Source organism: Eubalaena glacialis, chromosome 18 (genome assembly GCF_028564815.1).
Source record: "Eubalaena glacialis isolate mEubGla1 chromosome 18, mEubGla1.1.hap2.+ XY, whole genome shotgun sequence".
Classification (NCBI taxonomy): Eukaryota; Metazoa; Chordata; class Mammalia; order Artiodactyla; family Balaenidae; genus Eubalaena; species Eubalaena glacialis.
In genome coordinates, this window is record NC_083733.1 from 27,665,821 (window position 1) to 27,691,976 (window position 26,156).

Genomic DNA, 26,156 nt, shown 5'->3' on the forward strand with positions numbered 1-26,156 from the left:
ACAAAACAGCCGCACAGATGGCGTCTGGCCCCTGTTCTAAACCATCATGGGCTTCCATGGGCCATCAGCTAAAACCCAATCTTCCGACCGTGACTTACAGGCCCTACCTGATCTGTCCTGGACCTCATCTCCCACCACTCTCCCCTACACCCACTAAGGCCCTGGCACCCTCTCTGTTCCTCAGGTGCATCCAAGCTCATTCCAGCCTCAGGACCTTTATTCACCCTTGCCTGGAACACCATTCACTCAGATCTTATGTCTCAGCTCAAATATGTCCCTCTTCATAGAGGCACCTATGCCCACTCCCACTCCCCACCACCTCACACATGTCTGCCCTGTGTGTTTCTTTCATGATACTCAACATATTTGCAATATTTTTAAGGTCATCGTTAATCTTTTTTACTTCTGAATCTTCCATTGGAATGTAAGGTCCGTGAGGGCAGGTCCTATTTCTGTCTTTCTCAATGTGCCAAAGCTGGCAAGCTGCCTGGCACGTAGGCAAGGTCGAGAAATGTTGTAGGTGATCAAGTCAAGTTCCCTGCCCCTTTGCTAAACAGCCCACTGCCCTGCCCCCCACCCAGGTCCTGTCACCTCACTGAGCCCCTTTGTGCTGGGCCTCTGTCCCTCTCCCCCTCTCCCCTGAGATCGCCATCCCCCTCTAGGGTTCGACCTCAGTTCAGGAGGCCGGCTTGGATGCAGTCATCTATCCGTCCTTGGATCCTCCCTAAAGGCCCAGCCCTTCTGGTGGATCCCAAGGCAGTGGGCGCTGAGGCCCTGCCCAAGCTGCAGAAGATTCTGAGACAGAGGGACTCTTCTTGAGTCCCTGCATTGGGGCTGGAGAGCTGGAATGTGCCCCCTGCCACTGCTGACTGAGAGTTGACAGGCCCCTGCTACCTTGAGGAGTCTCCCAGAATCACCTGGGGACTCCAAGCTCTTATCCTCCCACCAGCCGCTCTGTGGGTTGGCCAGGGTATGCAGGGAACCAGGTCCCCTGGCAGCTCCTGGTGCCCCAGACCAGGGCCATGTAGGGCTCCTTCCCCGCGGCCGACTCCTGGTGGCCCCTGGGGTTTGCTGCTGGCTCCCTCCGCATCAATCTCTTCTCTTCCACTGCCACCTCCCCACCCTCTTTAGCACCTCCTAATCCTTTGCATAAGGCCCGGCCCGGCCCGGCTGCTGCCAATTAATCCCCTCTGTGTCTGAGAGGCCAGCTGAGAGAGGCAGGAAGAGGGCAATTCCTGGCTAGTGGACGGCATCTGAGCAGGTAACTCAGGGTGAGGTGGCGGCTCCGTGGGACCCCTGATGAGACTCCCTCCATGCTCTCCTCCCATCAAGCCATTTAGACATGGAGAACCCGGCAAGGCCGGAAATCTGAGGCTTCTGTCTTCCCCGTGAGGCTCAAACCTTAGTGACTCTCCAAGGCAGCTTGTGAAATACGGATTCCAGATCCTGCAGATGGTTTAGAGGGGCCTAGGAATCTGTATCTTCGGCAGCTCACCGGAAGACTCTGAAAGGCTGGTGGTCCAAGCACTGTTGTTGTTCTGGGTACCACTCCCAGGCTCCCCTTCCCGCCTGCGCCTCCCTCATCAACGTGGAATCAGCAGCAACAGGGCAAAAAGATGGGAGGGATCTACATGTGTTTCTATGCAGGAGGAAATGGCTGGGTCTGGGGGAAGAAGGGAAACTGGGAGTGGGGAAGGCTTCCCTAGTCATTTCCAGAAGGTTCAGAAGCACAAGCCAGCATTGCTGCCTGCTGAGAAATGGCTTGCAGGACTGGCCTGCAGAAGCAGCCGATCCTGGGCAAACGTCTATACCTCCGGGGTAGATGTGGGACACCTGGAGCCAGGCAGACCTGAGCGTAAACTCAGCTGGGCCACTTACTGGCTGTGTCACTTTGGGCAAGTCTGCTGACCTCTCTGTACCTCCATTTCCTTGGCTATAAGGTGGTGATGAAAACGCTTATTTACTGAGGCTGAGTGGGAGGAGGTGAGGATGAGGTGATCATGGCTTATGGGGCTGCCTGGGCTGGCTGGGATCGGTGGAATCTGCCATCCTAAACATGCAATCTGGGGCTCTACCAACCTTGGAAATCAGTGTTTTTACCCGCATACCCAACAAGGAAATGGAAGACCAGAGGGGTCATGTCTGGCCCAAGTCACATTTTTGGCGGCTGAGCCAGGGATCTGACCCCCCACTCAGAGCTGTGTCCTTCAGCACAGCTTCACTTAGGAGAAACTGGGCTGCTGAGGCCAGAGCAGGGACAGAAGTCAGGGCTGTGAGTAGTAGGGCAGGCAGCATGGCCGGGGCTGCGGGGAGATGGGCACTGGGGCAGGGGTCCTGGGCCCTGTGCCTGCCCTTTGCAGCCTGTGGCCAGGGTCCCTGGCAGACGAGGGACAGAGAATACCTTGGCTGCCCATGGCTGGGGGTGGGGAGGGAGGATACACCATGCCGGGCATGGCCTCGGAAGGGCCCTTCAAGGCTGGGAGTTTGCATATATTGACCTGTGTGGCGCCCGCTGGGCCAGGCCATCCTGCAGGGATTTAGTCATAAGGGCAGGGCTGCCCATTCCCTGAAAGTAAATGATGCCAGAAACTGAGCCCGTGTAAGGTAGGGCTGAACTATTGCAGTAAACCATGAAAAAAGGGGCTTGTTATTTTATCTTAAAAATGTCTAAATCATGAAAATAGGTTGATTTTTATCTTATATTAAACAAAAAGTATTTTCCATTCATATGCTGCTCATAATGTATTTTTAAAAATTTATAATGGGATTATGCTGAACATGATAGTCTATCATTAGCATTTTGGCTTAACATCCAATAATAGTCACAGCCAACATTTATTAAGCTCTCAGTGTGTGCCAGTCACTGTTCTCATCAGTTTATTTTATCCTCACAATAACCTCCACAAGATAGCTACTATTAACATCCTCATTTTACAGACAAGCAAACTGAGGCATGGAGCATTTAACTGATTTTCTCATGACTGGAGTCCAAAGCATGTAGATCTTTCCATGTTAGTTCAAATTGACCTACTTAAAAAAATGGCTCCATAATATTCCATTATTGGATGTATTATAATTTATTTAATCTGTGCCCCTCTTATAGAAGACCGATTAGGTACTTCCCAGTAACCAGTCTCCTACTGATGGATATTTGGATGTTTTTCATCTTTTGCTCTAACACTGTTGTGACCGACCTCTTTACACACATATGTTTGTGGGCTTGAGTATTTCTATCAGGAAAATACCTGGAGGTATAACTGCAAAAATATTTTTAAAGATGAAGGAAAAGGGATATATATAACTCACAAAAGGAGCCCATGAATGGTGGGAGCAACTGTGAGCATTCTGGAGAGGCCTAAGGACTCGGTCCCCTACAGGTGTCAGGATGCTGGGCTGGGTCCAGAGGGTGCTGCCTCAGCCCCCAGGGACACCAGTGAAGACCAAGAGAGAGGAGGAGGAGGGGGCAGAACCGGAGCCAGAGTTGGAGCCGGAGCCTGAAACAGCCCCTGAGGAGACTGAGCTAGAGGAAGAGTCCCTGGTAAGAACTGAATGGTGAGGAAGGGCACACTGGCCTCACTGCTCGGAGAATCCCCAGCTCAGGTCAGCTGTCCCCAGCGACCTTCCACAACAGAGAAACTTGGAGCCAGAAGGAAACGTGGCGGTCACCTGGTTCTGTAAACAGCCAGATAGTAAATATTTCAGGCTTTGTAGGTCATGCCATCTCTGTTAATTACTCAACTCTGCCACTGTAGTGTGAAAACAGCCATAGACAATACGTAAATGAATGAGCGTAGCTGGTTGTGTTCCAATAAAACTTTATTTACAAAAACAAGCAATAGGCTGGATTTGGCCCACTGACCATTGTTTACCAACCTCTAGAGCTACTCAAAGTAGCCAATCCATGAACTGCTTGTTACCAGTCCAGGAGGCGATCAGAAGCTTGCCAGATGTAAGTTTACTATATAAGTAAGCGCACTGCTTAGTTCAGTTGTATTTGTTTTGCAGTAAGACTTTCTCCATGAGGGAAGCAGTGTGTTGCTATACAATCTGCTGCAACCTGTTTAATCACTGTGGACCAGTAACAGTTTGCAGACTGACACTGGTTCCTGGACCACATTTTGAGCAGCACTGCTCTAGAACTTTCAGTCAAGCACATCAAACTTGCCAGTTCTGTATCCCATTCATTCGGGAACCTGATGACAACCAATTCAGAAACTCAAACAGATTTGATTTTGCTTCTGATTGATGCCAGGCCTGTATGCAGTGCCGGGAGCACAGTGATGAATAAAGCATTGCCCCTGGGGGTCAGCAGACGAGAACCCAACCAGGTTATTCTTCTAGGAGACAGGGGTGATGAGGGAAGGTGGGGAGCTTCAACAGCATCCTCAGTTTACCCTTCTGGGAGGACCAAAGAAGTGTATCAGACTGGAAACTCTGGGAGCTCAGAGGAGAGTCATCTTAATTTTGGAGATTGGAAGCTGGTGGAGGAGTGCTTCCTAGCCACAGTGGGCTGGGCCAAATCGTAACTGGAGGAGACGAAGAGGTGGGGCCTTCCTGGCAGAGGAAAGGCTATTACTGGGTAATGCAGGGTGTGTTTAGGAAACAGTGAGCTATCCAGGTATAGGGTTGCTGTGCATATGTGTTTGCATGTGCACACAGGTGTATGTACATACATGTGTGCCTCGTGTTCTTAGTGGTATGTTTGTGTATGCATGTGTATTCTCAAACTGTGTGCCCATGAACACATGCATGCTGATTCACAGGTGTGTGTACACACATACATGTACGCACATATATGTGTATGTGCACATGCATTCGTGTGCCTGTAGTTCCATGTGCATGTGGGGCATGCTAGTGTGTATAAGTGTGTGTTTCCGAGTCTGTGAATCTATTCATGTGTGTGTGCATGTATGCTCATTTGCGTATCTGTGCTTGTATGTTTGTATGGATGGACATATTGGTATGTGCCTGCATGTTTGTATATATACATATTTTGTGCACCTGTGCATGTATGCACATCTATGTGTGTATTTGTGTGTTAATACACGTATGAAATAATGTGTTCATGAGTGCATGTTTGTGTGTCAGTGCAGGTACGCGTGTGTGTGTATATGCCTGTTTATGTGACTGAACATATATATGTACATGTGTGTACACACAGATATCTGTGTCTGTGTATATACGCAAATGTATTGTGTGCATATGCATGTTTGTATGTCTGTGTCTGTACACGTGCAGATATTTGCACGTGTGTGCATCTGCATGCATGTACATGTGTATATGCACATGTGCGTGTGTTGGGGCATGCATGCACATGCAAATGTATATGCACATGTGCTTTGTGTCTTGCATGTGCACATCTATGTGTGAGCAGATGGACTTATTTTTGTGTCAGCTCGTGTGTGTATGCATGTGTGTATGCACACGTGTCTGTGTGTCACTTTCTGTATACACGTGCTTGTGTGTGTCTGTGTACGTGTGTAAAGTATATGAGAGTGAGTGTATTAGTGTATGTGTGCACACGTTAGTGTGTCTGTATGCACGTGCATGCTTGTCTGTACCTGCACACATGCGCACACAGCAGCAGAGGTGCAGCTGCAGAGGCAGATGAGAGGCAGAGGGCAGAAGCTGAAGGCCGCCCAGCTACTAGGGGGGAAATGGAAGGTTTGGCGCAGAATGAGAGGGAGCGGCTGGCTGGGGGCTGGCCGAGGGGTGGGCTCTTCCCGCCTCCTCCTCCCCTCAGTTGCCCCAAGGCCTTGTAACTCTCTTCCTCTTTCTTTTCAGGCCACTTGAGTGGGGCAGCTTCCTGGGGGATGTGATAGGCCTGGGGGGGGACCTTGGTGTGGGGGGGTGTGGGGGGGTGGGCATGGTGAGGGCCCAGCCCTGGATGAGGGGCCCCTGGGGCTGGGAAGAAGGGAGTGTCCCAGGTGGAAGGTGAGGCCACCAGGATTTACAGAGACCACTGTGAGAATAGAGCTGTTTGATCCTGTGGGGGTCGGTTGTGAGGGAGATCAGGGGCTGCCCCTGCCTTAGGCTAGTCTCTCTGAGGGTTTACATGGTCCTGTTTGAACCCTCCAGCCACCTGAGGAGGCCTGCGTGGGGAAGGAAGTGGCTGAGGCTGATCCGGGCCCTCAGGGTGAGTGCTGGAAGCCCAGGCTGGCAGGGTGGCTGGAGGCGGGGGAAGGGCGGTGTTCTCCACTGCTCGGAGCCTTGCAGCAGCCCACGAGGTTGGCAGACCCATTTCACAGATGAAGAAACTGAGGCTCAGAGAAGCTAAGGGTGGGCTCCTGGGGACCTTTTAGCTGAGCTGAGCTGGAACCCTGGGCTTCTGACTCCCTCAGCGTTCTCTCCTCTCCTCTGCCTCTGACTTGACCTCCCCAGCAGGGTAGAAACAGGTCTCTCTGAGGCTCCAGTTCTAAAGTATGAGGGACTCCTTTCCAGAAACCCAGGAGGCTGCCCCTTCTCCACCCACATCCCTCCAGGCTCAGGTCGCTGTGGTTCCGGAAGCGAACAGGTACTGCACCACCCTCCCCACTCCTCAGGGCCAGCCCCCCACCCAAGCTAGGGAGCCATTGAGGGGGTGGGGATGGGCACTGCTCTCAGGTCTACAGTCACGCCCAAGCAAAGGCCCAGAACATCTTAGGAATTGGCTGAAGGGAGCCTCAGGCAGAGGTGGGGGTCTCCTGGGCCAAATGAACCATGTGACCAAGAGAAATGGAGAGGGGGGGGGCGGGGGGGGACCAGAGCTATCTCCCAGATAGCTCAGACATTTTAGACCCTTGGTACTTATCCAAGTAAGAATGTCTGCAGAGGGCGGGGAGGGCTGGCCTCAGATGGTGAGTCTGTGACCCTCATGTTTAGGCTGACTAGCCTCCATCACAAGGAAACACCTCACAGGAAACTCTCAACCCTTTCAGAGCACAAGACATGTGCCGAGTGCAGGAGGGGCCCCCTGGAGCCAGGCTAATGGGGCAGCAGGGTGATACGGTGATGTTTTACTGAGTATCTGATGGCGGTGGGCTTGGAATGGCACCAAGGGTTGGCATCCCCCATTTTCCAGAGAGGGACACGAGGTTCCAGGAGGGAGGTGATGTGCCTGCAGTGTCACAGTGGGGAGATAGAGGTTTGGGGTTCAAACCAAGTTCTTTAGGATGCTGTGCACTGCCATGCCGACCAGAGAGGGGCTGGGGACATTGAGGGCAGGCCGGTATCTCTGTCTCTCAGTGGTCCCAGCAGCCAGGTGCTGACCTGGCTCAGAAAGGGTGTGGAGAAGGTCGTTCCGCAGCCCATCCACAGTGGCAGGCCTGCCCAGAGCACCACTGCTGGCTTGGAGGGTCCAGCTCAGGTACTACCGGGGCCGGGAGCTGAGGCAAGCCGGGTGGGGAAGGGGCGGGAGGAAGGCTGATGGCCCTGGACTCTCTGCCCACGTCTGTCTGTCTGTCCCAGCAGGCAGGAGGACAGATCCTTGGGCACTGCAGCACTGGGGGCTCAGGTAAGGCCAGGAAGCAGGATGGCTTAGGAGTGGGCTCAGGGACTGTTGCGTTGGGCCCTGCTCCCTGGGGTGAGTCCACGGGGCCAGAGCTTCTCATCTGACTCGGCCCGGGTTCGAACCTGGGTTTGAGTTGGGCTAAATGGGGAGCTCCGGGCAGGCCTCTTGCTGCTGACCGGCTTCCTTTCTTCTGCAGATGGACACAGTGAGGCCCCCAGGGCCCAAGACAATGGGTGAGTCCCCATCCTTGAGCCCCATCTGTAGTGTGTGTGGTGGGCTCAGCGTGCCCAGAGCCCAGGGTCCACCACCACCTGTGTGTGACCTTGGACATGCCTCTCATCTCTTCTGGACCTCACTTTTCTCATCCACAAAACCGGAACGATGGGTCCGGTGCTGCTCATGGTTTTTTGTGCTGATTACTGAGAGATCCCCGGGTGGGGGCCACCTTCTGAGGATGGGGAGAAGGCATGGATGAGCTCCTCAGAGATGGGCCTCGAGTAGGTGGGTGCCGCGTGAAGCCCGGAAGCAGGGCCTGGGCTACCGTGGGGGACGTTGGGGTGCCCAGGTTGGTCTCACGGCTGGCAACAGCTTCAGACTTCTCAGAGCTGACCGAGGGGGGTGGCAGGCTGGATGGGAACTGTGGCAAACGGGGGAGCCCATGTCTCTCTCCAGGGAGGGGCCCCACTGAACTCCACTTCCCTCTGCCCTGCAGGAGTGCTGACCCGGTGTGGCCAGATCCTCCAGTTTTTCAAGAGAAGCTAGAAATTTAGGTTTTACATCATCCTTAATTTTTAGATGTTGCCAACTAATTGAAAAGTTTTCAAAAACACTGTGAGCTCCCGCAATAAACCTGAAGCCTCCAGTTTGCTGTCTCTGCTGGAAATTCGGAGTCATGCCTTCATCTCCATTCACCCCACCCATTCATTCCTTCCCTCATTCATTCATTAGACTGTCGGGTCCTTGAGCACGGGGGCTTTTGTCTTAGTCACTGCTGAACGCCCTGGTGCCCAGCACAGTGCCTGCCATACGAAGGGGACTCAGCACAGAAGGGATGAATGAATATATGAATGAATGAGTGAATGAATATGTACAATCACACACTCCATTCATTCATCCATTGCTCCAGTTTGCTGTCTATTTCTTTCATCCCCTGGAGGCTGCCCTGGTCATGGGTCCCCAGGGCCACTCCGCTGACTTGTGAGACCAGTAAAACGATTTAGGATGAAGGCACCCAAAGGACTTGCCAGCTTTTTTGGGGGCCGTATCTGGGGGATGGGTTCCCCTGGGAGCATGGAGCTTCCCTGAAGAGGACAGGGCTGCCTGGAGGTCAGATGGATCGGGGGACCCAACGTTTGTCCCAGGGCCAGCTACATAATTGGTGGGGCCCGGTGCAAAATGAAAATGTAGGACTCCTTTAAAAAAATTATTAAGAGTTTAAGACAGTGATGATAGAGCATTAAACCAAAAATGGGCCCTTTAAGTATGGGGCCCTGTGTGACCACAGTGCTCACATACCCATGAGGCCAGACCTCTCTGTCCCAGTCACAGGGAGGGCCCTAGGCTGCATTCGGGTCCCCAGGCAGCCCCCGTTCTCATCTGTGCCCAGGAGGCCACGGCTGGGCCTGTTGTTCCAGAGCCTGGTCCAGCCCTGGGTCAGAATTTTTGGTTGGTGGAAGTCCCCCACCCCGGAGGCCCTTTAAGAGTATCCAGTCCAAGGTCCCCAGTGTGCAGAATGGGAGCTGAGGAAGGGCTGGTCGAGGCCTGGGACCCCAGCAGGTGGTCAGGACAGCGTGGCTGGGCACTCCTTGAGGCCGCTCGGCTGACCTCTGGCCCCTCTGCAGGCCCAGGCCCTGGCTGCTCAGGTGGCTTGAGCAGAATCTGGAGAAAATGCTGCCTCAGCCTCCGAAAACCTCCGAGGTAAGTCGAGGAAAAGGGGGAGCAGGCAGCTGACCACCCAGGAAGTGCCTACCTACTCCAGCAGGCTGTCCTCACCCCTGGGACCCACGGAGTGGCTGCAAGAGGGGCAGGGCATTCAGGGGAAGGGTGGGCGGGGCTGGCCGGGGCAGGGAATGCACCTGACCTTCTTTCGTGACGTCACTTCCTGTTTACGACCCAGGGCTGGAGAGATGAGCCTGCAGATGCCGCCTTGGGTCCAGGTACAGGGAGGGGACCTGGGAAGGGGCTGCCTGGGATGGTCACAGACTGGGCTGGGGGCACAACTGGGGCCTGAAGGATGCTCGGGGCGGGGTTCAGGGCTTGCAGGGAGCAGGCTGTTGTGGGAGTCCTAAACCCCCCTCTCTAGTCCAGGCTGGGAAGCCAGTAGCCTGGGACAGCCTTGTGAGGTCCTGAACAAGTCCCTTCCCCTCCCTGCACCTCAGCTCTGTGTCTGTCTGATGATGAGGGGAGTTGGGGTGGTCCCAAGGGGCTCCCCACTCAGTCACGTTGGCACCTTGAATCTGGACTCCTTGCCCTAGGGGTTTCATGGAGCCCCACCATGTCATCCTTAGTCTCCTGCCCTCCCTGCTGCATAGAGCCCCCAGGACCCCCCTTGGAAATGGAGCCCGTGCCGCAGGCCCAGGAGAGCCCCTCCCTGCCTGCTCCTGCCCCTCCGAAGCCCGAGGAGGAGCCGACTCCAGAGCCCCAGCCTGGCATCCAGGCCTCCTCCCTGCCGCCCCCACAGGACTCTGCCAGGTGAGCCTCCCAAATGCCTCTCCTCCCACAAGCAGCAGGCTCAGTGCGTGGCCCCAGCCCAACATCCACCAAATGAGTCTTTTAAATTAGAAAAGTAACACATGCACCCGAGAGAAAATTCAAAAGGGTTTGCAGCGCCCCCTCCCCGGGCATTCGCATCAGCAGCTTCTCCTGCTTCCGCGCGTTTCCTACACGTAGACAAGCTCTGAGCACATTTCTCCTTTAAACTCACGTACCCGGCAGCAGCAAACTCTAGATACTGTTCCTCATTTCACTTTTTTCACCTAAAAACGTAACTCAGAGGTGGTTTTATGCATAGAGGTCTGCTCCATTCTTTCAACGGCTGCATAGTATGTTATACGGATGTACCAGCTTTTATTTAAGCATTCATTGGACATTTAGGTTTGTTTCCACTTTTGCTGCAGTTAATAGCCTTGTACAGGCATCATTGCGTTCATGTGCAAGTAAATCGGAGGAAATGGAGTTGTTGGTCCAAGTGATACATGCATTTAAAATCAGGATAGGGACTTCCCCCGTGGTGCAGTGGTTAAGAATCCGCCTGCCAATGCAGGGGACATGGGTTCAAGCCCTGGTCCGGGAGGATCGCACATGCCCCGGAGCAACTAAGTCCATGCGCCACAACTACTGAGCCTGCGCTCTAGAGCCCTCAAGCCACAACTACTGAAGCTCTTGGCACCTAGAGCCCGTGCTCCACAACAAGAGAAGCCACCGCAATGAGAAGCCTGCGCACCGCAACGAAGAGTAGCCCCCGCTCGCCGCAACTAGAGAAAACCCGTGCGCAGCAACAAAGACCCAACGCAGCCAAAAATAAATAAATAAATTTATTTTTTTTAAAAAATGAAAAAAATAAAATAAAATCAGGATAGGTACTGCTAGGTGCTCCCGCCCTGGCAGTGTGTGAGGGGCCTGAAATGCACCTTGGGGGTGGCAGGGAGGGTGGGGGGGACTGAGTTACCTGCTGGGGTCCGAACAGTAGCCAGAGGCTTTCCTGGGGAGGCCAAGGATGGGGCAGTGGTTTTCAGGGCCGGGGGCTTCAGTCCACCTGTGGGCGGGCTTGCTACCTGCCTTGGGAGGGCTCTGACTCTCTCTCTCCCCCTTGCAGGTTGATGGCGTGGCTCCTGCACAGGCTGGAGATGGCCCTGCCACAGCCAGTGATCCGTGGGAAGGCTGGGGAGCAGGTCGGTGCTGGGCTGGGGGGAGTGGGGGCCTTGAGTGGTGGTTGGAGGCATCTTGGGAGCTCAGGCAAGGGTGGGATGGTCCCTGGGTCGTGGGGAGGGCACAGAAGGAAGAAGGGAGCCTGTAGCTGGAGCTCAGCCCACCCAGCCCGCCTGTCTGCATGGCTCACACTCATTCCACACACACTCTCTGGTCACTGTGGCCACAGGGCTGAGAAGTGCTGGCCCAGCCCCTCCTGCCAGGAGGGCACAGTCAGTGAGGGAGGTGCTTCCCCGGGGGGGGTGGCAGAGAGGATGTGGGGTGCAGAGGAGGAGCCTCCCAGGAGCATCAAGGAAGACTTCCTAGTGGAAGTGGCCTGCAAGCTGAGAACTGAAGGGGGAGGAGGAGGAGGAAGAGGGTGGGTGAAAGTGAAGGGGGTGGTGTAGGAAGGGCCCTGCAGGCAGAGGATCAATATGTGCAAAGGCCCAGAGACAAGAGAGGCCTGGAATGTTCTGGGAAGAAGTGGGGCTCTCAGGAAGCCAGTGGGCCCTGTGTGCATTTCTGACGACCTAGGGCTCCCACATGGGTGGGCGTGGGGAGCAGGGCCTCCCCCACCTCTCCCTCTCCCAGAACCTCCCACCTGGCCCTTCTCTCTTGGGGACAATTGGCCATCTTCATAGAAGCACCTGGAACTGGGGGGCAGGAGGCCTGGATCGCAGTCCCCCTGCAGTAGGAGGTAGGCAGGAAGCTTCAGCGTCCCTTCCCCGTGGGCTGAGCCTTCAGGCTCCATGTTCATGGCCTCTGTGGGTGGCAGAGGAAGCTCAGCTTTGGAGCTCCTCAACAGGAGGAAAGCGGGGTGTCCAGTGGCAGGAGCGATCAGTGGGTGAAGATGTGCTCACTGAGGGGGGGATCCCTGAGGATGGAGCTGCAGGGGGATGGTGTGGTGCTGGTGGGGAGAGGCCTTCGTGCAGATGGAACTTTGAGACAACACTCCAGGGAAGGATGGGAGAGGTTTTTCATACATAGAGAACCAGAGAGAGGGCATTCCAGGCAGGGGCCCAGCCTGGGCAAAGGAGCTGAGGTGGGACGAGGCAAGTGGTGACCCTGGTGGGGGAGTGACTGGAGGAGCGGGCGACCTCTGAGGCGGGAGGGAAGAAGCAGGACGGGATCTTCTGCAGTGTCCCGGGAGCCGTGAGGAAACCCCCCCTTGCACCTGTGTGTGCCGGGAGGGCTGATGGAAGCAGGGAGGCCGGTGAGGAGTCCACAGCAGTTTTTTTCTCCTTTTCTCCCCATACAGGAGCCTGACTCCCCTGTGATATGTGACGTGCAGAGCAGTAAGTGACACGTTAGTGGGTCCTCATGTGTGTCTCCATGGGGGTTGCTTGGTCTGAGCGTGCACGGGTCGTGGGGCAGGCAGAGCCTCTGGACCTGGAGCTGGGAGAGCCCCATGTTCTGTAGGCCCCGGCCTCGCCAGAGCCCCGCCCAGAGCACGATGGTGGCTGGAGGCCCCTCCTGGGGGCCGGGGGTGGGTGGATGCACACATAGGCAGGAACCTGGCTTGCCTTCCAGCTTCTATCCAGAAAAAATAATTCTGAGGTCAAGTTGGATGGGCCCCCCTTTCCTGCTAGGAACCCCTGGTGAGAACTCCCCACAGCCCCCCGGGGCAATGGGTTTGGCTAAGCAGAGTCCTTGGTTGTGGGGTGAAAGGAGGGAGATGGGCTTTCTCTGGGGGAACTGGACCCCTTGAGCTGAGAGGGCATCCCCTCCCCTGTGGGGTATGTGTGCTGCCTTTTATCCCAGCTCTGCACCAGGACTGGGGCCCAGACTGAGGCCAGGAGGGGAGGGCTAGGGTCCAAAATCTGCTCTTCCTTCATTTCATGGCCTCTGGAAAGGCATGTGGTATATGGGGCATTCATTTATTCATCCATTCATCCATTCATCCATTCACAAATGCTCATGGAGGGCTGCTATGTGCCAGGCCAGTGATGAGCGCTGGAGGTGAGCAGAGCAGAGTTAAGGCCTGGGAGCAGTGGCCCTATTCCACCCTGGACACAGGCCCTTGGACCGTGGGCCTGGGGCGTCCCAGGGCTGCCAGCCCCAGGCCCGCTGGGCCAATGGTGGCCTTTATGAGCACTCTGACATGGGCGGCCACCACAGGCTGGCCAGCTGTGGAGCTCGGGTGTGGGTGTGATGGGGTTTGTATAATCGTGACAGCATCGTGAAGGGGAGGCTCAGAGCAGGGCTCGCTCAGTCTCGAGCTCGTGGCCACCCTGGAGGGCCCAGCGCGGGCTGCCTATGGCTGTTGGGGAAGGCAGAGGGGCAGAGACGTGTCCAAGGTCACAAAGCAAGTTGTCATGGAGCAGTGACTAGAGTCCCCTGGGCTAAGCAGCTGCTCAGACAGGCCAAGGTTAGAGGAATGGAAAACCTTCTCTGGAACAGAGAGCCACCCACGTGCCCCCTCCTACCAGGGGCCGCTGAGAGCTCTGAGGATGGAGCCCCCAGCCCTCTTACCCTCCTCCCTGCTCCTCTGGAAGGAGGCAGGTCTCAGCCAGCTGTAGCAGGGCCTCCCTGCGTGCCTGGAGCGTGCCTGTCTGTCATGGGTGGGCCTGGGGCAGCCATGGGGCGGACTCAGCCCCGGGGCCAGTAACTGAGGTGTGTCAGTTTCCTGGGGCTGCCGTAACAAAGGATCACTAACGGTGCCTTCAAATAGCAAAAATGTATTCTCTCGCGGTTCAAGAGGCCAGGAGCCCAAAATCGAAGTGTTGGCAGGGTTGTTTCTTTCTGGGGCTCTGAGTGGGAAAACGTGCCAGGCCTCTCTCCTGGCTCTGGTGGCTGCTGGCCATCCTTGGTGCCCCGTGGCATCTAGCTGCCCTCCAATCTCTGCCTTTTCCTCTGTGTCTGCCAAATCTCCCTCTCCTGTCTTCTATAAGGACACCAGTCATTGGATTAGGGCCCAACCTAAATCCAGCATGATCTCATCTTGAGATCTTTAACTAGTGACATCTGCAAAGACCCTACTTCCAAATAAGGTCACACAGGTAACAGAGGATAGGACTAGGATATACGTTTTTTGGGGGACACTATTCAACCCACCACAAGGGTGACCCTGAGGGGTGAGGGATGAGTATCCCGCCCCCACCCCGTCCCCCAGCCTCCCCATCCTTTCGCTCATTCATTCCCTCCGCCTGTCCACCCCGCCACCTACCCTTCTCTCTTCTCCTTTGTTTCAGGGGTGGCGGCAGCTGGAGGCCTCTGAAACAAAAGGGAGGGGAGCCTGGGAGAGTGCAGATGGACAAATGGACAGACGGATGGAAGGAAAGAAGGGTTGCCTGAAGAGAAGACCTGCAGGGGAGGGGGAGGAGGTGGCCATCGACCCCCCTACCCTCCTTGAACCCCCTGCTTCCCGCCCCCAATCCCAGGCAGGGGGAGGGGGAGCCAGTCCCAGAACTGCCTCTCGGAGACCAAGGTTGGCCCCTTTCCACCAGAGCAAGGGGAAGGCCAACGAAGGGCAGCCTGTGGGATTTAGGCTAGACAGCAGTAGGACTTCCCACCAGAGGCTGCGGGAAAGCCCGCGGGGACTGTCTTTGAGAAGACGCCGGCACAGCCTTCAGTATGGTGCCTGGCACACTCAGCGCCCCCCCGGGACACAGTTTTTCCCCGAAGAGGATCTCCTTAGGCTTGGCCATGTTCTCTGCCTCAAAGAGTTGGGGACTACCAGTGGACAGCAGCACGTGCTTTAATTGACATTAAAAAGCATACGGTAGCACATCAAACCTGTGATAGCATGATATTATTGCTTCAGATAAGGCTAAAGTGAGTACCTAGGTTTGAGAAGTGGGTGGATTAATATGGCCTGTGGTATTGGGGTTGCTGGAAGGAGTTAGCCGGGGGTCCTGAGCCAGTTGCCCTGGGTCCCAGCTGGCTCCACAGATGTCTTCATTTGGGGCAAGGAGTGATTTTAAAAATTAGAATTAGTTGTCAACATTTAAAAATCAGGTGGCTTTGCATAGAAAAATCTGACTTCTCTTGAAAACTGGGAAGATCGAGCTGTAGTGGTCCCGCGCTGTGCTTGTGAGGACAGTCTGAGTGGCAGCTGCCATCTGAGGGCAGGTGGCACCCTCCGCTTTACCCATATGCACCATCTCCCTGGCTACATAGGCCTTGGAGTTTGAGACCCCTGAGATCTCAAACTGGCAGCGAGGGGAGGGCAAGCTGGTAGACGTAATAAAATGAACATACGCCTGGAGGTGAGAGTGTACAGGGAGAGAGGTGGGCACTTCAGCTAATCTGGAGCCCAGAGTCCTTGAGGCAGAAGGTAAAACTAGAAGAGTTGGGGCCTGATGTTAGGGGACGAGGCTGTAGGCAATGGGGAGCCATTGAAGGTGGTTGAGCAGGGCAGTGACTTCACAAAGATTACTCTGAGGCTCAGCAAGCATTGGAGGCAGAGAAAGCAATTAACACAAGGGTTCTTGAACTTCAGGCCACATCTGGGGGGAGCTATGAAGGATGTCCCATGCCCAGACCTTTCAATTTGAAGAGTGTGGGAGCCTGATAATCTGCATTTTCAAGAAGCACCCACCTCCCCAGATGATTCTGATGATGGGGTAGTGGCAAGGACCATGCTTTGAGAAATACCAGTTAGTGAGAAGTTAGTGCTTGGAGGGTCAGATGGGAGAAGATGTGGGTCTGGACCGGGGAGAGGCAGAGGGAGTGGGTATCATGACCCAGGCCTGCCAGGGAGGATGGGGGTTTCGAGTCAAGGCCTGGGCTTTGCCAGCAACCCAGGCACCGGGCGGGGGCCTTGGCCTAGAATCCACGCTCCTGGGTTTCCTGCCTGCTGCTCCTAGAAATAGCAGCTCCCTCCCCATATGGGGCTATTGATCTGCACTGCTGGGGTGAGAACCCTATTCAGCTGCCCTGAGGGCCATCGTAGGCTGGCAGAGAGGATGCTGCGCGGGAGCTGGTGTGCCCGTGAGGGACTCCAGGGTGAAGTTTAAGCCCTGGATGGAGCAGCAGTTTCCATGTGAGTTTGAGCACCTGTGATGCATCGTAGCTTCATCTGTGACCTGGGTGGACCCTGGAAAAGCCGGGAGAGCTGTGAATCAGATGCCTGCAGAGAGGGCTGGGAGCTCCATGGGAGGAAGGGCCCTGCTCAGGGATTGGTATCCCCTGCCTGCCCTTCCTGGCTGGTACCTCCGGCACCATCCTCTTCTTTGGCTGTAAAATGGGGACAGGCCTGGCACAAAGATGAAAGGAGGAAGTGTTTATAAAATGCCTACTCACTAATTAGTACCTAAAAAGAAAGGGTTAGTGCAAGGGAAAGCAAGGATGCAAGCAAGGACGGCCTCCAGCGCCCATTATGGAGTGGCCGCCAATGGCCGGGAGGCGCTCCTGGGGCATGTTTGTCACTTGGGATAGCACCAGGGAAATGAGTCAGGGGACCTGGCACTGCTTCCAGCATCCTGTGTGGCCTTGGACAAGTCGCTCATCCTCTCTGGTCGATAAAATGGAGGAGAGTAGTGTTCTTACCCTGCAGGGTTGCAGGGTTGAAAGCTCATGAGCTCACAGGCCAGGGGATATTCTGTCCCCTGGATGTCACCTGGATGTCAGGCAGGAACTTGAACCCTCAGGGGCTGATCAGGATGAAGACACTGCAACATTACTGGGTGGCAACATAGAACGACACATACCTGTGAATGTATGTCCCACCAATGGATTCAGGGCTACAGTTGGAGGATCCTCCCTGGTCAACCCCCAGGGCTGCTTGTAGGGATGGGGGAGCCAGGACCGTAGTTCAGGAAGCATGTGGGAGGCTTCCCTGGAGGGCAGGCAGTAGTCTCCTCTGTGAGGCCATCGGTACCTGGAAGCCAGGAGGCAGGAGTGGGGAGTGAGGTGACTCTTGGAAGGCAGACAGCCCCGTGCCTGGCACGTGGGGAGCACCCCGTAAAAGAAGGTATTAACCTGCATCTCAGCGTGCTCACCTGTAAAATGGGGAATAAGATATAAAAGAGGGAAAATAAAATGGGGGTAATAGTTATTCCCACTTCAAAAGGTTGATGTGAGGACTGATGGAGTTAGTCCATGTAAATCACTTAGCACAGGGCCTGGCATATAGTAAATGCTCAGTAAATGTAGCTGGTGCTATTATTATTACCATTACTATTATTAATATTATTAGTCTACACCATGAACAATAACTTCCAAAGTCAAAGGATAAGACTTGAGGCTAGCTTCCATTTAAAGTCGCCATTAGTAATTCATGCCTGGCCTGAAGGCCACCAAGACTGCTGGAGCTTTTTGGGAACACCTGCTACCAGGCATCTCCACCTTTCTCCTGTCTTGGGGTGGGCTTAGGCTCCTGATGAGACTCCCCTGCACCCACTTCTGCCAAGGTCACAGCCCCACAGTGTTTTCATTGCCAGGGACCAGGGTACGTGGAGAAATGTTGAAAGTGAGACCACCTCCACGAGAAAGTCAAGTTCCCTTGGAGTTTGGAGCCTCTAGTACAGGAGGAAGTCTTCCTAGACTCCCAGAAGGAGGTTCTGAGATTATGGGCATGTAGTACACTGTCACCAGGGGGTGGCATCTAGAGATCAGGTGGTGGGCAAGCTTTGTCTGCATCCCTCGGGACATTCCAGGCCACTGCACCTGGATGTGGCAGGGTGGACTTCGAGCCTGGGTCTCTTGGCATCACCTGCAATGCTGTGGTGGAAGCATAGTTTCTGCTTCTGCACAAACCTCCAAGAAGGAGGCTCCGGTGAGAAGACTAACTGTAACTGAAGCTCTGTCTCAAGGGGAAAAAGAGAGAGAAAACTAATGGAGGGAGACAGGATGAGTGATCGTGGGCTTCAGCCCATCACTTTAGCACTGACCTGGTTGTCAGTGATCCCACTGATAGCGGTGCCCTTTCTGCTGCTTGGCTGAGAGCTGGCGTGTAGCTGGTGATGACCAAGGCTCCCTGTGTGGTCCCTGGGACTCAGAGGCCCAGGCCCACTCTCCCCCACACCCTGTGTCCCCTGTAGTCAGCATCCTCCCGGGAGAGCAAGAGGAGCCCAATCTCATCCTAGAAGATGTTGACCCTCCCTGGGAAGAAGATGAGCGTCGGGAGGTGAGCAGCAGCCCACAGGGCGCAGAGGCAGCTCCCGCTGATGAAGAGGAGAGCGAGGTGGCGGAGCAGATGCCCAGGTGGGAGCCAGAGAAAGCCCTGAAAAAAGCAGTGCTTGGGAAGATAACAGGCACATGGTACAGAATCCCAAAGGTATAAAAGGGCATAGAGCGGGGACCAAGTCTGCCTCTTCCTCCCTTTCCCTCCCACCAGACACCCATCCCTCTCCCCACGGGCACAGTGGCTGCCATCATCTTCTGTACCTTTCCAGGGCCCATCTGAGCATATATGAGCATGGATTCCCTTCGTTTTCTGTACAAAAGATAGCATATCACATGCACCGACCTATCTGCACCTTGCTACATTCATTCAACAACGTACCTTAAGATCTTTCCACATTTAGTACGTGGAGATCATCCTCATTTTTTTTTACAACTGCATAGTATTCCATCATATGGATATGCCAGAATGTATTTAACCTGTCCACTATTGATGACCATTTAGGCTGATTCCAAAATTTTATTATTATAAACAATTCTGCGACAAGCACTCTTGTCCACATGTCCTTGCATGTGCATGTGTGTACCCCCTGCAGGACACATTTCCAGAAGGGAGTTGCAAGGTCCTCAGGGAAGGGAATGTGTAACCTTGGTAGTGATGTCTGGGTCACCCTCCACAGGGGCTGAACCATCTTAGTTCCCACCTGTGAGCTGGGTGATAGCTGCTCAAGCCAGGAGGCCTCAGGTCCTCAGGCCCATGACCTACATTGCAAAGATGGGGAAACTGAGGTCCAGGGAGGATCAGGGGCTGACCTAGGGTAAGCATCAGGACAGTTGGGGGCCGGGACCAGCCCCTGATGCACTGAGGGAGCCCTGTTGCTAGAGAGAAGCCGGGGCTGCTCAGGCAGGGCTCCCCAGGTAAAGTCTTGGGTGGGAAGTTAAGGTCTGGTCTCTGGGGGGGGTCACAGTCCATCGTACTGAAAATGGGGGTCAGGAGGTGGATTCGGGGTACAGCTACAGGCGACCTCACCTCCTGCCTTTGACCTCAACTCAGGGAGCTGCCTCAGATTCAAGAGGAGAAAGAAGACGAGGAGGAGGAGGACGCAGAGGAGGAGGAGGACGGAAAGGAGGAGGAGGACGCAAAGGAGGAGGAGGACGGAAAGGAGGAGGAGGTCGCAGAGGAGGAGGACGAAGAGAAAGAGGAGGACGGAAAGGAGGAGGAGGACGCAGAGGAAGAGGAGGACGCAGAGGAGGAGGAGGACGGAAAGGAGGAGGAGGACGCAGAGGAGGAGGAGGACGGAAAAGAGGAGGAGGTCGCAGAGGAGGAGGACGAAGAGAAAGAGGAGGACGGAAAGGAGGAGGAGGACGCAGACGGAAAGGAGGAGGAGGACGCAAAGGAGGAGGAGGACGCAAAGGAGGAGGAGGTCGCAGAGGAAGAGGACGAAGAGAAAGAGGAGGAGGATGGAAAGGAGGAGGAGGACGCAGAAGAGGAGGACGAAGAGAAAGAGGAGGAGGACGCAGAGGAGGAGGACGGAAAGGAGGAGGAGGACGGAAAGGAGGAGGAGGATGAAGAGAAAGAGGAGGAGGACGCAGAGGAGGAGGAGGACGAAGAGAAGGAGGAGGAGGACGGAAAGGAGGAGGAGGACGCAAAGGAGGAGGAGGACGGAAAGGAGGAGGAGGATGCAGAGGAGGAGGAGGACGAAGAGAAGGAGGAGCCTGAGTAAGGACCCGTGCCCCTGGCTGAGGGATGGCCCAGGGAGGGGCTGCCAGGGCTTCTGGGGTGAGGGTGCTTTCTGCCGCTCACGGGAGCTCCTCCCTTTGTTCCGTGCTGTGTGCTGTGCCGCTGGGCACTGACCAGAAAGGCTGAGGCAGTGCTGGGGGACCCCAGTGTGCTCATAATGACCTTGGGATTCACAGTACCTAATACTCAGCGACCACGTCCACGCCACCCATACTCACACATACAGATGTAGAATGCACCTCCACGGGGTGGGGATTTTTGTCTGTTGCCTTCACTGCCATGTCTCCAGAGCCTAGAACAGTGCCTAGCACAGTAGGCACCAAATCAGTGTTGGTTGAATGCATGGAAGGATGCACAGACCCATGCAGTGGGCGCCCAGCTCTCCCGTGTAATTAACAAAGCCAAGGCGCAGAGCTGTCTCTGTCCCTCACACCCTCCCCAACAGTCGGTCCCCAATGGTTGCCTTTGATGCCTCTTAAGGCTGCCCTGGATTCTGCTCTATTGTCCATAATGGTTGATTCTGTATCCACATCCATAAAAATTTCAACATCAGAACACACAAAAGAATTCAGTTACAGTAAGAGCTTAAAAATGGAACTCAGAAACCGCTAAAAGTTATAATCAAACTTGCCAAGAGACTAGATCTTAATCATTCCCACCACTGAAAAGAAATGATAATTAGGTGATGTGATAGAGTGCCCATTATCGCTACAATGGCAACCATATCATAACATACAAATGTATCAGTCAGCATGTTGTATACCTTATAAAATGTTATATGTCAAATATACTTGAATAATAAGAAAAGAAACCACTAAGAGGGAGATGATTCTGAGCAATGTGGGCTGCACAGAAGGGCAGATGGCTGGATGCCTGAGTGGAGTTAGGGGATGAGAGGCTGGACCAGAGATGTAAAGATGGGCGTCTGATCTCATAGACGGAATGAAAGTGGGGTTGGAGGAGTTGCCCGGGGAGTGAGTGTAGATGGAGGAGAGGCCAAAATGCCAGATCAGAGGTCAGGGAGACGAGGAGGAACCAGAAAGGACCAAGGAGGGGGAGGCGCCCATGGGGGGGTGAGGGAAATGAGAAGGGTGTGAGGCCTGGAGGCCTAGTTGGAAAGTGTCTCAAGGGGGAGGGAGTGAACTGCTGCCTCGCGAGCAGCCCGCATGTCCCGGGAAGAGTGACAGTGTAGCTCTTGGAAGTGGTGGGAGATGATCCTTCAGAGGTGGTGGGGCCAGATTGTGAAGACCTTGAACTTGATTTCCCGAGAGCAATGGGGAGCCATGGAAGGTTTGTGAGCAGGAAAGTGACACAGGCTGGCAGCTGCATTGTGCAGAGACTGAGGCAAGAGGAGCAGCGAGGTGGCTGTTGTACCGCAGATCAGGCCAGATGGTTTAACCTGTCCCCTTGCTCCATCCCCCTTGTATTATTCCCTGTCCCTGTCACTCTGCCCTCTGTGGTACCCCCGGCCCATACACTTCCTCCCTGTCCCTTTGGCCATGGCCTGAGGCGAGGTAGCATCACAGGTGGTAGGAGCACAAGCTTTTCTTCTCTCAGCAGAGTGACCTGGGCAAGTGGCAGATGGGCACAGAGCTTCTGCCTCCACATCTCTAAAACGGGGGGAGGGGTTGATAACAGCCCCTCCTGAGTGGTCAGAGGGCTGGCTGTGAGAATGGATGCGGTAGGACCTGGTGTGGAGTAAGTGCTCCATCAAAAGTCACCCATCTTCTCATCCCTACTGAGGGTCACTTTTAGTCCCAGTCAGGAGAGAGTTAAACCATGAGGCCACACAGGATTTGGGGGCTAGAAGCCTGCTTAGTGTCATCTACTTTGGGTCTACGCTTGCCCAGTTCACCTATAATCTTTCCATCCTCAGCAGGAGGCCACACAGCTACTTGATTGCCTCCAATAACAGGGAGCTCACAACCTTTCAAAGGCTGTCCATTCCATCCATATGCACCTCTGACTTAGGAAATTATTTCTTCTGCCAAAACTGGCTTCTGTAACCCGGTCCTAATTCTACCCTCCAGGCCTCTCCAGAGCCAGAATGCTCTCATTAACAGGTAACTGCCCCTCCCCTAAAAGAAGACCTTAGATGCTGCCTGGCTGCATTAGTGCAGTTCTGTTTGCCCCCTGCTTTCACCTGCCTCTGTGTAGAGTGCAGAGATCTGAGCTGTTCCGCCACCAAACCCGTATGCCCAACACATAGGCCTGCAAATCCCTTTATATGTCACAGCTCCTGAGCTAAAACACCACTTGAAAGCCAGTGAGCCAATGTGCACACACACAGGCACAGGCACTAACTACACACGTGTTCTCTGCACAGTACACACAGACACACACACACATATCTGCATCGCACATACACACCTGCACACAGACACAGCCACACATGCTGGGTTACGTGCACACTTATGTGTAGGCAGGGCACTTACACACACAGCCTGCATACATGCACAAGCAACACACACACGGGCACACGTGTACACACTTGCACATATCCACACTAGACACAAGCGCATACATACAGTTACCTACAAACAGTGCAGGCACACACAGGCTCATACAGATGTTCACCCAGAGCTTCAAACTCAGGGCACTTTGGGGCCTGGGGCCCCAGGTAGGGACGAGGGCCCTGTGGTGACAGAGCCAGTGATCCCAGGGCCAAGGCCAGAGGGTGTCAGGCGTGGGACAGGTGGGCTGGGCTGTCACTGACTGGGGAAGGATGCTTTTGCCAGCTTTGCAGAGGCACAGGGGTTACTGATGACGCGCGAGCCCTGGTAACAGGCAGATGGTCGCCTAGCGACCTGGTCTCTGCTGGCAACAACTCAGCTTTTCATAGCAACGGAAGCCTTTTGGTCCCCACCTGGCCTCCCTGGGGGCATTTCCGCAGAGTTCCCCGCACATCCCCTCAATCTGATTAGAAGCAGGAAGGATTGGTGGCTCATCTGCCACCCGAGCCACACTGGCTCCAGAGCTGGCCTCACAGGCTCGGGGCTGGGCTCGGGCTCCCCCAATTCTCCACTGGCATGCACCGACCTGGGGCTTGGAATGAATGTCATCGCCCCCAGCTGAACTCCTGCACCACGGGCGTCCTTGTCAGCAAAGACAGCGAGACCCAAGTAGGTGGCTGCTTCTCCCTAAGGGCTCCCCTCCTTCCTTCTTTCGGGGCTGGGGTACCGGGTGAAGAGTCTGCTGAAGGCAACAGTGAGGACCTTAACTTGGGGGCACAGCCTGTTTCGTGACTTGGGGGAGGACAGTGGGCTGGTGAACTCTTGCCAGCTGGCTGTCGCTGCTACTCCCCACACCTTTAACTTGGGGAGCCAGGACCTCTGGGCTGCCCACCTCAGCCAGTCTGTCTGATCCTCTACTTGGAAATCCCTGGGACTTGGGAACTTTCCAGAAGTTGATGGCTCACTGCATCTGGGCTGGTCAAGAGGGGGCCTTAGCAGGCATCAGGCATACTGCCAACCAGGGGCAACATGATTTGGGGGTACATGGGTCCCCAAACAGCCCCTGGTGGAGCTGACAGGGCCACTGTAAGGCTTGTTATGTGTCTCGGTAGCTGGAGATGTTTGTGCAAAATGTTCCGCAATCTATGTGGGTGATTCACAGACCTGCAGAAGGCCGCCTCCTCTGGGATTTATAATAATAATGACAAGAATAGTCATAATAACAGCTGTCACCTGATTAGCACTTGTTTTCCGTGCCAGACGTTGTGCTAAGGCTCCTACTGCTAATCCCATTTCACAGATGAGAGAACTGGGGCTCAGAGATAGCAGCCCACACATCCACGGGTGGCCTGCCAGCAAGCGCAGAGCTGGGATTCCGTCCCAGGTCAGGCTGGGCTCCTAAGCAGACACCTAGTACTACAGACAAGGAAAGCTGCTTACCAGTGTTTAGAGATGGAGAATCCAGATGACACCGGACATGGGGAGGTTTTTTGAGTTTTCCATGAGCTTCTCACTGGCCCTTCTGACCTCATTCAAATAAGCCAGTCTGTACAGTACAGGCTGGATGAGTCCTACCCATTTGACAGATAAGCAAACGCAGGCTTCCCAGGGACTTGCTTTCCAGGCCAGATTCTAGAATGAGCAAGACCCCAGGAAGCCTCTGACTGGGACTGTGGGAAGTTCATTTCCTGGGCCTTTGTGCTCTGAGAACCGAGGAGGCCCCTGCATCTGTTCCAGGGAAGGAGAATCCAGTCTGCCCCTCGCAGCACAAGCCCATCCCACCCTTCCGGTCAGGGCCGACTTCTCTGTCAGGTGTGGAAGGCACGGTTCCCATAATACTTTTAGAGGCCCCCAAGAACATTTTAATTTCTTTTAAAATCAGACCAAGAAATGAACTTTTAGATGGAAGAGAATATTTTAATATATAATATTAACATATTAATCTTCGTATGAATGCAGTCACAAAATGGAATTTGAAAAATATATTTATGGAGGAAGGGGCCCGTGAAGGCTGAAGTGCCCAGGCCCTATGAAAGTCATAATATGCCCTTTTCTTTAAGAAAAGCTGTTTCTTCCTGGGCAGGGTAGAGAGTGTGACTCTGAGAATTCAGGCCCTTCACAATGGAAATGCGTATGCAATGAAGAGAAATAAAGTGAGTTAGGTGCTTGGATCCTCCAAACACTCGCCTCACTCCTCCACGTCACCTGGGGCTGTGCAGACACTCAGAGGCAGGCAGTGGAGTATTAAAGACTTGGTGCTGGGGTCAGAGACACCCATCTTTTATCCAGGTTCACCTGGTGCAGGCTGTGTGACCTTGGACAGGCCATCTGACCTCTCTGAGCCTCCGATTTCTAAGCTCAAATAGGATCAGTCATAGCTGGGCTCTCGGGTTTATTTGGGTGAGGATTCGGTGAGACACTGTGTGTGCCATGTGCTTGGCCCGGTGCCTGGCACACAGCCCTTGGGAGCTGCTGTGACAATATGATTGCTGGCTGATTCCTGCTCCCAGGCTGCTGGCTCCAAACTGACTGGGCTGTAATTCCGTCCCCATCTCCTCACCCACCTCAGGAGGGCTGAGACTTGGCCCTCTGGGTAAAGGATGGGGAATTCAGGTTTTCTGGGCAGCAGATGCCAAAGAGCATCCTCCAGGAGCCCCTTGGCGACAGTGGTCCATGGCATGGGGTGAGGCCGTTAGGAAGCAGAATCTAATTCTAACCACAAAAATCACATTAGCCCTTGGTCCCAAGTCATCATTTTAACCCAGAGATTGCACACAGGCATCTCAGGGCCCAATTTAGTCTGGAAACAGGCTCTTTTGGATATTGACATATTAATATAGATATTAATATAGATAATACAGATGTTAATATAGATCTATTAATTTGGATTAATTATCAGCATCTAGAGATGGGGAGGTCCCACCTTTAAAACGTGTAGTTCAGGCTCCTCTTGAAAATCAGCAGATCTGGCCACGGAATTCCCATTCCAAGCAGAGTGGGGTTGCTGGCTCAGATGGGCACAGGTTCTTCTCTCCTTCCTATAGTCTCACCCCGGCCCCCGTCACTCATGTATGCCTCTGCCTGGGCCAGGGACCCCTGAAACCTTCAGCAGTTGCAGTGTGGCTCTGATCTCATGGCATGGAAAAAACCAGGGTCTGTGTCCGAGGTTTGTGTGATGTGGGACAATTTGCTGTGTGATTTTGGCCAGGCCAATTGACCTCTCTGTGCCTCACTTTTCTCATACTCCCTGCTCTGCCTATATCCCCAAGGTTGCCTGGAGACTCTCAGAGGGGAAATGCTGGGCATAGATTTTGAACACTCTACAGTGCCCTTTGGTCAGCCCCCAAAGGACAGTTCCTCAAAACCGTCCTCCGTGATTTTCTTTGCACTTGCTGTTCCCCTTTCCTGGACACTATTCCCTACCTATTCCCGGCTCACAGGCCACCTCCTCTGGGAAGCCCTCCTTCCTAGGCAGAATTGTGCTGTGCCCTTCATAGCTACT

General features: G+C 54.3%; 1 protein-coding gene across 1 annotated transcript in view; it reads left to right on the forward strand.

Annotated features, from left to right (window-relative positions):
* Nucleotides 1–3,385: 3,385 nt before the first annotated feature.
* The window catches only part of CNGB1 (cyclic nucleotide gated channel subunit beta 1), a gene marked incomplete at its 3' end in the record, with an annotated part of 67,321 nt that continues 44,550 nt past the window's right edge, over nucleotides 3,386–26,156 (forward strand). Inside the window, exons 1-16 of the mRNA XM_061172434.1 lie at nucleotides 3,386–3,538; nucleotides 6,079–6,136; nucleotides 6,442–6,514; nucleotides 7,225–7,345; nucleotides 7,447–7,492; nucleotides 7,686–7,722; nucleotides 9,331–9,406; nucleotides 9,606–9,645; nucleotides 10,021–10,180; nucleotides 11,304–11,379; nucleotides 12,654–12,690; nucleotides 18,379–18,541; nucleotides 19,515–19,632; nucleotides 19,750–19,851; nucleotides 19,894–20,043; nucleotides 20,152–20,180. Of these exons, the coding sequence (XP_061028417.1) occupies nucleotides 3,386–3,538; nucleotides 6,079–6,136; nucleotides 6,442–6,514; nucleotides 7,225–7,345; nucleotides 7,447–7,492; nucleotides 7,686–7,722; nucleotides 9,331–9,406; nucleotides 9,606–9,645; nucleotides 10,021–10,180; nucleotides 11,304–11,379; nucleotides 12,654–12,690; nucleotides 18,379–18,541; nucleotides 19,515–19,632; nucleotides 19,750–19,851; nucleotides 19,894–20,043; nucleotides 20,152–20,180 (1,439 nt within the window). The remainder of the gene's footprint in view (nucleotides 3,539–6,078; nucleotides 6,137–6,441; nucleotides 6,515–7,224; nucleotides 7,346–7,446; nucleotides 7,493–7,685; nucleotides 7,723–9,330; nucleotides 9,407–9,605; nucleotides 9,646–10,020; nucleotides 10,181–11,303; nucleotides 11,380–12,653; nucleotides 12,691–18,378; nucleotides 18,542–19,514; nucleotides 19,633–19,749; nucleotides 19,852–19,893; nucleotides 20,044–20,151; nucleotides 20,181–26,156) is intronic.